Source organism: Pelobates fuscus, chromosome 13, assembly GCF_036172605.1.
Source record: "Pelobates fuscus isolate aPelFus1 chromosome 13, aPelFus1.pri, whole genome shotgun sequence".
Classification (NCBI taxonomy): domain Eukaryota; kingdom Metazoa; phylum Chordata; class Amphibia; order Anura; family Pelobatidae; genus Pelobates; species Pelobates fuscus.
This window is the reverse complement of record NC_086329.1, coordinates 53,433,437-53,447,886: the sequence shown is the minus strand read 5'-3', so window position 1 is coordinate 53,447,886 and position 14,450 is coordinate 53,433,437. Positions and strand designations below refer to the sequence as shown.

Here is a 14,450-nt window from a genome sequence, read left to right as displayed (position 1 = left end):
GTTTTTTGCTGTTGATCCAAAAGAAGGCAAACAACTCAGTTTGAAGCACTTCCAATTTTGCAACAAGCTAGGAACAAAATTCCTTCTTGACCCCAGAATGGCAGTCAGATTTATCCTTGGATCAAGCAGTTATTACCCTACATTGAAAGATTATATCCTTGAATATTCTGTTTTTGCAAGTATGCATCTAGTAGCTGTTTTAAACATTTGTATAATGTTATCATATCCCCTCTCAGGCGACGTTTTTCTAAACTAAATAGGTTTAAATTTGTTTACCTTTCTTCATAGCTGATATGTTCCATTCCTTTTATTAATTTTGTAGCCCGCCAAGTAAACCCAAGAATATAACTTTTCCAGCGGGTCATAAAACCAAAAGGGTGCTCTATTAAGTTCTAAAGATGCTTGCCAAGAAGTGGTTGAATAATTTTGAGACTGGAGAAGTCATTATAAGTTGCATTTTCAGTTGAATTTAAGGAAACCACTTGAAGAATTAATTGTGTTAAGCTACTTCAATTGCTTTTATTTGATTTGTCAATTGCAAACAGCTGAAAGTCTGTATTTAGACAATAAACCTTCTTTTCAATGGACCTGATTTTTTTTTATTACAACTGTATATTAGTAGATATATACATATATATTTATATATAATCTGTTGTTATCAGCTATCCACTAAATCTCGAAGACACAAGGTAATTACAAAATATCCCTTTACAAACCTGCAATAAAAAATGTGATAAAATTGTCGACTAATGTCTCAGGATCAAAATCTTTTTCCAGAGCTGTGAAACAATGGGAAAGAAGAAACAGATTAATTAATTCCACTCTGTAGAGGACGAGCTGACAAATTAGTCAGTAAAATAATCAGGAACAGGACGCATAAAAATAACAATCACTAAAACACCTCAGAGGAGATATGTTTACAATTTACAAAGACATCAAGTCTCTCTTAACGGGAAACTATTGTAGTAGACTTAGTCCTCTCTCCATTTGGTAATTTACTTGCCCGTAACACCCTTGTTCGGTTTCTGATAGTAAACTCGTTTTCCCTTTTTATATCTACTGAACACTGATCACTGAAGTGCTCTCTCTGGGTTGCCTCCATTCGTATGACAGAACGCACATGCTTTATGTAATGGCTGCCTTTTGTACTTATGTACTTGGACATAGAACGCCTGGAACTAATTTCGAATACCATATCTCGCATACCAATGGAAACCATACCGCTGCCTGCTCCTCTCACAGACAAGCCAGGAGAGCGCTTGGGGAAAAAAACTTGTTTGTCTGAGGGGTGCATTCGCTCTTTAAGAGCCAGAGGGAGCATTAGTTTGTATTCGCACAGGAACGTTGACCTGCCGTTGCCTCTTTCTCCCTGGAACTATTTTGGGCTACAACCTTGTGGCCAGCCGGTCAGAATTTTGCCCCAATGGCAATTCCTTTACACCAAACAGATCTGAGCGCTATTTGACAACTTGGGTGCTCAGATCCAGGCTATTCGAGGGTAAGACATGTGGGGCTCCTGTGTAGTTTGAATGTGGTTTTGAGAATGTTTGTATATTTTCTGTATGGTTCTATGGTTTCTGTAACTAAGAGATAATTGAGTTACCGATATTTGACACACGGATGCCTGGGAGGGGTTTGTGTTATTTTGTATGGAGACACAATGCTGGAGTCTGTGCATAGAAGACTGAGTTTGCTACAAAAAGAAACAGTTGTACTCCCAGATCTGTGTGTCGTCCAGTTACTGGGGAGGGATAGAGCTATTTACTTGCAGCTCCTTGTTCCAGAGTTCTAGTTACTACTGATCCAGCGGAGAAAAGTCTTTGTAATGACTAGAGCTTTGCTGCAACTATAAGCACCAAAACAACTTTAGCTTAATAAAGCGGTTTTGGTGTATTGATCATGCTCTGCAGTCTGTTCAATTCTCTGTCATTTATGAGTAATATCACTTTGTTTAAGTAGCCACAGTCTCACCTGTGCGCCTTGCGTATTAATTAAAAAGCCTCCCTATACATTTCCTTTAAAGAGGGATCTAATGTTTTAATTTCCTTTGTTGCACAGTCTGTTTAATTTAGACCGTCTTATCTCCTGCTTTGTTAATAGCCTGCTAGACCCATGTGGGGGCCTCCTGTGTGTTATTAAAGTTAAACTACCAGAGCAGGATATAAAAACTGTCATACCTGATTGAAAATCAATAGTTTTTTTCATGCAGACTGTATCACAGCCATGGGAAGGTGTGGTTGCATAAACAGAAACAAACAGTGAGTTAACTCCTAAATGGCAGAGAATCGAGCAGTGAGAGTGCATGACCTGTATTCTAAAACTGCTTCATTAAGCTGAAGTTGTTTTGGTGCTTAGAGTATCCTTTTAAGGTTAGATCAGACACAAGGCCACATGCACTATTTACAGTTTAAGGTAGATGATGTTGCAATGTGGAGCAAACTTTATGTCACGATTCGGGGAACCCAACACGCTAACACACACAGACACACACACAGAAAGTGTGCAGTGCCGGACCTTAGAGTGGCCAGGCTAAGCACACACAGAATAGTCAGGAGATAAGCCGAGTAAGGGGAACCAGAAAACAGAATAACGAGAAACAAGCCGAGGTCAAAGGGTAGGAGAAAGTCACAAAGTCAGTATAACAAGCCAGGGAGTACGTAACCAGAAAGCACACGTTCAGTATCAATACTCTAAAGCAAAGACCACAACAGGGCACTGAGAGACAGGAAAGGTAATTATAAATATCCTTGCCTTAATTCTGATTGGATAACTTCCAATCAGAATTAACAAACACACGTGGGGGGGTATCTATACCCCCCACTGTGATTGTTGTACTGTCGCTTTAACGCCGGGTCACGTGAGTGACCCCGGCATACTGATATGGGTGCCGGCTCCCAGCGTGCAGCGTTAGACATGCTGCCGCTGGGGGGAGGAGGAGGAGAGGACGCGAGCGGCGTGTCAAGAGGAGAGGACGCCGCTCGCCGACCGGTAAGAGGAGGGGGGACCGCGGGCAGCGACGGACCGAGGGTGAGTGCTGCGAGCGGATTGCAGCCTCCCCTCACCGCTGCCCGCGGAGCCCTGACATAACCCCCCCCCCCTCGACGACCGCCCGGAGGGCGGGAAGCCGAAGGCTTCAAAGGAAACCGCGCATGAAAGGAGCGGATCAAAGAGGGTGCTTCCAAGTCAGAGACTGAAACCCACGACCGCTCCTCCGGGCCGTAACCCTTCCAATCAACCAGATACTGCAACCGACCTCGAGAGAAACAAGAATCAAGGAGAGCAGCCACCTCATATACGTCACTAGAGACCGCGCGGAGGGTATCGGAACGCCTGAGAGACCCAGAGAACCGATTACAGAGCAAGGGCTTCAAAAGGGAGGTGTGAAAGGTATGCGCATGGAAGGGGGCAAGGCCAGGGAGTAGGACACAAGAGTCACCCTACGCAACACCTTATAGGGACCAAGGAACTTGGGCGCGAACTTCATCGAGGGAACCCTAAGGCGGAGATTCCTAGAGGACAACCAAACCCTATCACCCGGAGCATAAGAAGGAGCCGCACACCGACGACGATCAGCAAATCTCTTTTGAGTAGCAGCAGCACGACAAAGAGCAGCATGTACCTGATCCCACATCTTCCGTAAGGAGGCGAGGTGCTCGTCCAAAGCGGGCATTCCCTTGTCGGAGAACACACCGGGAAGGACAGCGGGTTGGAACCCATAAGCCACCATAAAAGGACTTACGCCAGTAGAAGAATGAGACACAGTGTTCCTGGTAAACTCAGCCCAGGGAAGGAGATGGGACCAGTTGTCCTGGTGTGCATTCGTGAAACAGCGTAAATACAACTCCACAGACTGATTTGCTCGTTCGGCAGCTCCATTAGATTGCGGATGATAGGAGGAAGTAAACGATAAGGAGACCCCCATCTCAGCACAAAAGCCTCTCCAAAACCGAGAGACAAACTGAGGGCCCCTGTCAGATACGATATCTTGTGGTATACCATGCAAGCGGATCACTTCTTTGGCAAACACCTGAGCCAACTGAACCGCAGAAGGTAGCTTCTTAAGCGGAATGAAGTGCGCCATTTTGGAGAACCTATCCGTTACAGTCAAAATTACTGTCTGCCCATCAGATGAAGGAAGATCCACAATAAAGTCCATGGATAAGTGTGTCCACCGTTTCTTGGGTACAGATAGGGGCATAAGGGGTTTAACATTAGGGGACTTACACTGTGTACAGACACGGCAAGCCTGCACATAATCTACCACGTCTTTTTTGAGTGAGGGCCACCAAAACTGTTGGAAAAGACCCTTGTAAGTCTTGGTAACCCCTGGATGACCAGCCGTTTTGGCAGTGTGAAATAAAGTTAACAACTTCTTTCTGTCTTTTACTTTCACGTATAGCTTACCAATAGGAGTCTCAGAGGGTGCTTGGGATTGGTATGACTTGATACCATCAAGAAAAAGAGACGAGATAACCAAACGGGTAGTAGCTATTATATTAGTTGTGGGTACAATGGGCTCAGGAGTGGAGGTAATAGAATCTACAGGTTCGTACTGGCGGGAGATAGCATCAGCCTTGACATTTCGATAACCAGGCCTGTATGTGATTATGTACTGAAAACGTGAGAGAAATAAAGACCATTTAGCCTGACGAGAGGATAACCTCTTAGCATCTGCGATATAGGATAGATTTTTATGATCGGTTATAACCAGAATCTTGTGTCTAGCTCCTTCTAACAAGTACCTCCATTCTTTAAATGCCATCACTATAGCTAATAATTCCCTGTTCCCGACGTCGTAATTCTTTTCAGACTCTGACAAGCGTTTAGAAAAGTAACCACAGGGAAGGAGGGGTTCGTCATACGATTGTCTTTGTGACAACACTGCTCCTATACCTGATTCAGAGGCGTCTACTTCCAGTACAAAGGGAAGGATCAGGATGGTGTAACACAGGGGCAGTGCAAATACATTTTTTAGAGTCTCGAAGGCCACAATAGCATTAGGATTCCAAACCCTGGGGTGTAAACCCTTTTTTGTCAGTTTAGTGATAGGGGAAATAATGGATGAGAAGTTTTTAACAAACTTTCTATAATAATTGGCAAATCCTATAAATCGCTGTATTGCCTTAAGTCCTTGGGGAAGGGGCCAGGACAGTATAGCTTCCAATTTAGAAGGATCCATGCTGAATCCTTGTTCAGAAATAACATAACCCAGGAATTGTACAGAAGTTTGGTCGAATAAGCATTTTTCTAATTTACAATAAAGACCGTTCTGCAACAACCTCTTAAGCACCATCCTAACATGAGTATGATGTGTCTTCAAATCTGGAGAATATACAAGCATGTCATCAAGGTAGACTACGGCACAGACATGCAGTAGATCTCTAAGGACATAGTTTATGAGATCCTGAAATACGGCAGGAGCATTACACAATCCAAAAGGCATGACCAGATACTCGTAATGCCCACTACGTGTATTGAATGCCGTTTTCCATTCATCGTTCTCCTTGATACGAACAAGGTTATAAGCCCCCCTGAGGTCTAGTTTAGTAAAATATCTAGAACCTTTGACACGATCAAAAATTCAGTAATGAGGGGGATCGGATAGGCATTTTTAATCGTTATATTGTTTAGGGCTCTGTAGTCTATACACGGTCTCAAATCGCCCTCCTTTTTTGCCACAAAAAAAGAAACCAGCACGGCAGGAGAGGAGGACCTTCTAATAAAACCTTTACTTAAGGCCTCCCGTATGTACTCCTCCATGACCTGGTTTTCTTTCTCAGAAAGAGGGTAGACCTTACCCCTAGGAGGCATAGTACCCGGTAATAGGTTTATGGCACAGTCATACTCACGGTGTGGGGGTAGCTTATCTGCCTCCCTTTTTTCGAAAACCAAAGCAAGGTCTGCATACACAGAAGGGACAGAAACAGAAAGCGGTTTAGCCGTGGGCACGTTAAGCAAACAAACGGGACGTACTTGGGCCATACAGTCTCGTTGACAGGATTCCCCCCAGGAGAGTATGTCTAAACAACCCCAATCAAGTACTGGGTTGTGTTTAACTAACCAGGGAAAACCCAGAACAATGGAAGCAGTAAGGGAGTCAATTATTTGGAAGGTTAACCTTTCCTTGTGTAAAGCACCCACAGACATAACTATATCTTGGGTTTCATGGGTCACCAGAGGTTTCTCAAGTGGTCTACCATCTATGGCCTCAACGGCCAAGGGTGTGGCCTTTTGGATCAAAGTCAAGGCTGCGGTTTTGGCAAAGGTCTCATCCATAAGGTTGTCTGCCGCACCTGAATCGATCAAGGCTTATAGTGGTTTTATTGACCAAAAGAGAAACCGTAATAAATGGTCTGGAGATGGACACATGAGGGGACAAAGTCATAACACCCGAGGCCGACCCCTCTCTAGGCCTTAGGTGCTGGAGTTTCCCTGTAATTTAGGGCATGTATTACAGTGGTGCCCCCTCTTTCCACAATAAAGACATAACCCCTCCCTTCTACGATACGTTCTTTCAGCCTCAGTTAACCCCGTAGCACCCAATTGCATGGGTTCGGGGGATGGTTGCCTAGGAGCGGGTAACGCTAGTAATGCAGTACTGGGTAGAGCAGGTAACACCCGTGTATCCAGCCGTCTTTGACTACGTCTCTCTCTAATGCGGTTATCAATAAGGATTACATAGTCTATAATATCATCTAGAAGGACAGGCAGTTCCCTGGATGCTATCTCATCCAGTATGTAAGCGGCCAAACCCTCCTGAAAGGCTGTTACGAGGGCGTCGTTATTCCAAACCACTTCAGCTGCTAGAGTGCGGAATTCGATAGTATAATCCGCTACAGATCTGTTACCCTGTCGAACACTAAGCAGAGCTTTGCCAGCAGAGGCAACCCTACCGGGTTGATCAAACATGCGTTTGAATGCTGACAAAAAATCTGCAAAGGACATAGGAGACATATTTTCCCACATGGGGTTTGCCCATGCTAAAGCTCTCCCAGACAGGTGGTTTATCAAAAAGGCAATTTTGGATCTGTCGGTGGGATAGGAACGTGGATTCATCACCAAATGGATGTCAATTTGATTGAGGAAACCACGACACAATGCTGGGTCACCACTATAGCGCTGTGGCGGTGTCATATGGACTACATGAGCAGGAACGGGTACTGGAGTGGCACTGGGTTCGGGCACAGCAGCAACCGCCTCCTGGACGGCAGGCTGCAGGTGTGCAGTACGAGCCAGTATGGTCTGCAAAGCTTGAGCAAACTGATCCATACGGTGGTCCAAGCCATCCATTCTAGCCTCCTGATTAACTAGGAGCTGTGGTATGTCAGCAGGTTCCATTATGGCCCTGTTGTAATGTCACGATTCGGGGAACCCAACACGCTAACACACACACAGACACACACACAGAAAGTGTGCAGTACCGGACCTTAGAGTGGCCGGGCTAAGCACACACAGAATAGTCTGGAGATAAGCCGAGTAAGGTGAACCAGAAAACAGAATAACGAGAAACAAGCCGAGGTCAAAGGGTAGGAGAAAGTCACAAAGTCAGTATAACAAGCCAGGGAGTACGTAACCAGAAAGCACACGTTCAGTATCAATACTCTAAAGCAAAGACCACAACAGGGCACTGAGAGACAGGAAAGGTAAGTATAAATATCCTTGCCTTAATTCTGATTGGATAACTTCCAATCAGAATTAACAAACACACGTGAGGGGTATCTATACCCCCCACTGTGATTGTTGTACTGTCGCTTTAACGCCGGGTCACGTGAGTGACCCCGGCGTACTGATATGGGTGCCGGCTCCCAGCGTGCAGCGTTAGACATGCTGCCGCTGGGGGGAGGAGGAGGAGAGGACGCGAGCGGCGTGTCAAGAGGAGAGGACGCCGCTCGCCGACCGGTAAGAGGAGGGGGGACCGCGGGCAGCGACGGACCGAGGGTGAGTGCTGCGAGCGGATTGCAGCCTCCCCTCACCGCTGCCCGCGGAGCCCTGACACTTTACAGACTTGATTCTAAATCATGTGTCTTGTCGGTTATGATATTACGTTAGTTATATATTTTATGAGCTATTATTATAAGCTTTATTATCTAATATGTACTCGTGTTTACTCAAGTCTTTGCACCATTCAATTCATGTAACATAAACTGTACCTGCCCCTTTGAAGATCTGGGTCAGGATATCGTCCGGCACATCATCTCCCTCTTCTATAGCTCTCCGTCGTTTTTCTATACATTTTTTCCCAGTTTCCCGGAGGAATCGGATACTTTCCGTGACTTCTCGAATAATTGCTTGCTTTCCCAGCAAAAACTATTTAGAAAGAAACAAGACTGTGGTCAGTCAGTCTCCATTCATATCTACCGTAGAAAACAACCTTCAAAGAGTGTCAGTGAATGATCACTATTAATAATTATTAATAATGCATTTTCTAAATCTATTCTAGCAATGTTAAGCAAAACAGACTACATATGACATTACATATTACATATTACATCTTTTAAAAGAAGCTTAAATGGAACTTGGGATATTACAGATAAAGAAGGCCTACATTTCCAAATTCTAAGGCAGTAACATTACCACTGCTGAAACCAGCTGATATACTTTCTCCTTGTAATTTATTTTATACATGGTCTTTGTTTGTGGGGGGTCAGTATAACAATAATGTATATCAAACCACTGGCAGTTGAAGTTATTATTATAGTCGTCTGGACCCTATTTTAAAAAAATCTGTTAGTTTTTTGGTGTTAAATAGTTTATTGTACTATTCAGCTTATGATTAAGTACACTTCTAGTACAAGAATGGATAAGGCTTTGTATTGAGAAGTATTTGACACATAAACAGTTACATACAAGCATTTTTCTGTAATTGACGATGAATGAAATGATACAGTCTAGCACAGCGGTTCTCAAACTGTGTGCCAGAGCGCCACGACGGACATACAGGGCTGCCACAACATGTTTCCCTGGTGCTATGATCATATGGTCATAGTTCCGAGAAAATAATCGTGCCGTGCCTTGCTTTTCCCTGCCGGCTCTGCAGGACCGGAGGGAGATCAGAGATCTCCCTCACCAGCCCGCTAGCACTGGAATGCTGCAGCCGGCAGGGAGGGAGGGAGAGAGAACACGGTGAGATCTAACCTGAAGCTCCGCCAGGCTCTCCTCTCGTGAGCACGGAGCGTTGCCGCAGTTACCATGGCAACGCTCCGAATCTCGCAAGAGTTCATTCTCACCACTGGGACCACCAGGGCTTCTCCACTGGACCACCAGGGTTTAGTACTGTCCCCCACTTGGCAAAGGTAAGAAGAGAAAGGGAGGGGTGAAAATTATGATTTTTTATTGTAATTAAAAAAAAGTTTATATTTACGAAATTGCATTTGAGTTGGGCTTATCCCCCTACTTCACCATTTCTTTTCAAATGCAATGGCTGTGGAGTAAGTGGGACAGCTTTGTGGGGTCTCCTTCTACCTAACTCTGTGTAGGCCCAAATGAGGCATTCAGTGTGTCCTCTGAATAGTTTACCTTAGCTGCTATATGGCCTCTTACTCAATGGATATACACCTAGTGAATATAGCTTGTTGCTACGGTATAGAGGGTATACCTATAAATACTTACATCTATTAAACCAAGTGACATTCTGTGCTCTCACACCAGGCTATGCTGGGCCTACCATGAGACCCAAGGCCTCAGCTTACCACTCCTGTGTATTACTCATTGTATAACGTCTGCACTGAATTTTTGTTTATCATTCATTTTGTTCATTATTCATAATTTTTTTTATTTTGTTGTAATTCTGTGCATATATTGTACTACTTTCGTGTTTAATTACTGATCTAATCTGAAAATAAAAAATGTAAAAAAAAAAACATTATACAGACCTTTGCTGCAGGGTTGCGTGATTCCACCATACCTCTCATAACTAGCGAGATTGCTTTGGGAAATGGTGTTTCTTCGTCCTCCAGGCAGTTTAAATCCATTGCAAAAGCCACCTGTAATTTAACAGAAATGAGTATTGTAGAAAGCAGCATTCATTTATTTTATATTCAGACATGGGTTTTACATAATGTATTGGAGCTGATGAGTACTACAGTCATTGATGCAGCCCAGGAGTAGTGGGAGTTTGAGCGCATACATACATACACATTTTGTATGTTTGTATTTGGTTTTGTATCACACAGCTATGTTACAATGCTACCACACACCCCATGTGTTCCCTATTAACCCCTTAACGCCGTTACGGCGTTCTATGCCGTCGCGGCTTTAAAGGGCTTTAAAGCCGTTGCGGCGGCATAGAACGCCGTAACGGCTTGCAGCCCCTGGAGGTCCGGCGTACTCACCTCCGCCGCGATCCTCTTCTGGGGGGCTGCCTGAGAGCACAGGCAGCCCCCCTCCGGCAAATGAGGCCCCCGGGGGCCATGTGATCGCTCTCAAAGAGCGATCACATGGCCCCCTATAGCTGGCTATGGATCTGCCAGCAGGGGGACTGTTTAAAATATTAGACAGTCCCCCTGCTGGTAGGTAGTGTAAAAAAATAAATATTAAAATGTTATAAAATAAATGCCTTTTTATATATATATATAATATGTATATATATTATATATATAATATATATACATATTATATATATGTAACGTCATACGTAATGTATTTTAATATTAATATTAGTATATATATTAATATTAAAATACACTTAGAATGACGTTACATATATATAATATGTATATATATATTATATATATAATAGATCTACATATATATATTATATATATATACGCATAATTACAATAATAAATAAATAAAATAATTAAATAAATAAATAAAATATTGAAACAAAATATAAAATAAATTATATATTCATATGTAATTTCATTCTAACTGTATTTTGTTGTTAATATATATATATTGGAAACAGAATACACTTAGAATGACATTCTATATATATCTATCTATATATAAAATACAAATAACCGCAAATATATATAGAGAGATAAATACATATAATTACATAAAAGATTACATTAGTATACACGTAGAATTTATATACCTATAAATGCATATATATTAAAATTCTACGTGTATATTTAAGTAATTTTTTAACATAATTATGTCATTTGATTAATTAAAATTTGATTGACATGCCTGACAACACAGGGAGAAAGTGCAGAGAATTTAATTCGCATGCACTATATTTGACCCTGTAACTCTCCAAGACACCATAAAACCTGTACATAGGGGGTACTGTTTTACTCGGGAGACTTCGCTGAACTCAAATATTAGTGTTTAAAACTGGTAAATTGTATTACAACGATGATATTTTAAGTAAAAGTGACGTTTTTTGCATTTTTTACAAACAAATGGCACTTTTATGGACTATATTATTGTTGTAATATGTTTTACTGTTTTAAAACACTAATATTTGTGTTTAGTGAAATCTCCCGAGAATAACAGTACCCCACATGTACAGGTTTTATGGTGTTTTGGAAAGTTAGAGAGTCACATATAAGGCTTGCATTTCATTTTTTTGACATTGAAATTTGCCAGATTAGTTATGTTGCCTTTGAGACCGTATGGTAGCCCAGGAATAAGAATTACCCCCATGATGGCATACCATTTGCAAAAGTAGACAACCCAAGGTATTGCAAATGGGGTATGTCCAGTCATTTTTAGTAGCCACTTAGTCACAAACACTGGCCAAATATTAGTTTTTTGCTTTTTTCACACAAAAACAAATATGAACGCTAACTTTGGCCAGTGTTTGTGACTAAGTGGCTACTAAAAAAAACTAAACATACCCCACGTTCAATACCTTGGGTTGTCTACTTTTTCAAATGGTACGCCATTATGGGGGTAATTCTCATTCCTGGGCTACCACACCGTCTCAAAGGTAACATTACTAATCTGGCAAATTTCAATTTGAAAATGGAACGTTCTATATTTGACCCTGTAACTTTCCAAAACACCATAAAACCTGTTAATGGGGGGTACTGTTGTACTCGTGAGACATCGCTGATTACAAATATGTGCATTTTGTTGCCGTAAAACCTAACAGTATTATGACATTTACAGATAAAATGTGAGGCGAAACTACAAATTTAAAAAAAAAAATCAAATTTCTCACAGTTTTTTTTAATTTTATTCATAATAAATTGTTTCAAATACAAATATTTTATATGAAATGAAAGCCCTGTTTCTCCTGAATTAAATGATATATAATAAGTGTGGGTGCATTTAATATGAAAGAGGGGAACTACGGGTGAACAGACATATAGCGCAAATTCCAGTTTTTGTTTACGTTTTGTTTTGATCAGAACGTGTACTATTGACTCCGTCCTGAAGGGGTTAAGGGTTAATAAGTATGTAGGGGTTTAAAAAAATACCCCTCTCTGTCTCATTAGAGATTTTGCCTTTTAGCTCAAAGCAGCAAGGTGACAATCAAATGGCAATTGGAGTGATACAAAAAACTTCCAGTTATTTAAATGTGCATGGGGATTTGGTGTAGTACGCATGTAATTTTTTAATTTACAGAGTCTGATCAGTGATGCCCAAACCCATCGTCCTCATGGGTGATGGATAATATGGAGAAAAATAAATAAATAAATAATATGGAAAGAGGGAAAGAGAAATGATAGACACAAGTGGGGAAAGAGAAAATAGGAAAAACAGTTAAGGGAAAAATATGAAGAGACATGTGTGTGTTATAACATGGAGAGACAGTTAGTGGAAGACAAATGGCTAGATACAGGTCAATGGAACAATATAAAGAGACACGTGGTGGACAATAGGGCAATCCTAGGTGTGGTGGGGAATAAAAGAGGGGATGAAGGTGTGGAGGAATGTGGTAGAGTACATTATTATCTCAATTTTAGACCGCTTTCCTCTATAGTGAGGCCTATAAAATTTGTTGCACCGGGGTCCTTAGTTCTGCCATTACCTGGAACATTTGGTATTTGATCACTTAGTTGCTCTGTAAAATGTGAGTGTATTTCATACTATTTTATATCATCCAGCATTGTTACCCCTTCATGACTGTGCAGTATTATTGTTTGTATTTCATATTAACTACATATCTTCATTCTGAGGTGTGCTAAATATTTTCATCTATCGAAATTCCTAAGCTAGAAATTCTTATCTACCCAGCTCCATTGAATAAGCATTAACCCAGATTAAGAGGACGGTGTTTTATCTTTCTGAAAACAATCCTAAAAATGGTGCACAAATTTGAAATACCTACAGGGTCGATCCTGGGCTAGTGTACGGGTTGCATGTCATTAAATGTAATTTCTTGCTTTAAATAACCTCAAAATCTGCACTATATATAGTGCAGATCAATAAGATACAATACAGACCCATAGTCAAACACGCCAAAGAAATAGGACTCACAAAAGACGAGTGGTTTATAGTGCCACTCGATACTGTACCACCTCTGGAGGATCATATCTGTAGTGTGCGCTAGATCCAAACTTCCACAACTCTTACGCACTTGGATAATCGCTGGTGCAAATTCCAGGTAAGTATATTTATTATGGCACAAAAAAAAATGAAAAGTAGGGGTACAAGCGACTATAATAGCCTAAACCTCAGGAGTCCATCTCATAGATAAATCTATGGTTCCACTTAATCCCCCGTCAATGTAATTCCCCACTTGCCTCCTTACTAATGCTGGACCGGCGTGCTGAAGTCAACCACAATGTTAATATTAAGGCTTTCTTAATATTGATTGCACTTTTCAGTTTGAACCTGAACCTTACTATTTATTTATATTTCTGAAAGTAACAATGCTAAATTACTAATGAGTACTTTACCTTGGCGATGATATCCAGTGTCAATCTGTTCATCAGATCATGCATTTTAACCACTTGTTTACCATCTGCTTTTTCTAACAATACTTGCGTAAGGTGCTCTGCATTTTCGTTAAAAGGTGCCATCAATCCAATCAGGTAACTGGGAAGGAAAATATGATAAAGTTGAACAAATTATCCTTAGATTGAGAACAATAAATTAATAGCTAAAGGATAGATGTAAGTACCTGAAATCCTCAAGGGCACTGGGATTACATTCCATTGAACGAAGATACCTAATAATCTTTAAACTGAGATATGTAATAATTTGTAAACTGCTTTGTGATACGATGAGTAAATCGAAACCAATTTACAAATCAGTATAATGTTACATAACAGGTATGGGTAACTGCCATGAAGCAGCATTGGTATAACCGTTTGCTAAAGTTAAAGAAAACTGACCTACAGAGAAATGGGGCCACCACAAGTACAAGGGAAAAACTAACACACTCACCACCAAAAACATGTATAAGCACTTTTTATTTTCATTTGCTTTGCAAAACAAAATTTAGTTTTGAAGCCTCATTTACCTACAGTTATTCTCCATGAATGATTATCAGTCTGGAGAAGAAGGGATTTCTCTCACTGTAATACATTCCACCAATTTAATATCTGTGA

General features: G+C 41.3%; 1 protein-coding gene across 2 annotated transcripts in view; it reads right to left on the bottom strand.

Annotated features, from left to right (window-relative positions):
• The window catches only part of LOC134582998 (cholesterol 24-hydroxylase-like), a 77,695-nt gene that overhangs the window by 33,767 nt on the left and 29,478 nt on the right, over positions 1 to 14,450 (bottom strand). For both annotated transcript variants that reach the window (XM_063439734.1, XM_063439735.1), the window contains 4 exons: positions 13,797 to 13,935; positions 9,873 to 9,983; positions 8,151 to 8,307; positions 717 to 779 (listed from right to left, as the gene is read on the bottom strand). In XM_063439734.1, coding sequence (XP_063295804.1) covers positions 717 to 779; positions 8,151 to 8,307; positions 9,873 to 9,983; positions 13,797 to 13,935 — 470 coding nt within the window. The remainder of the gene's footprint in view (positions 1 to 716; positions 780 to 8,150; positions 8,308 to 9,872; positions 9,984 to 13,796; positions 13,936 to 14,450) is intronic.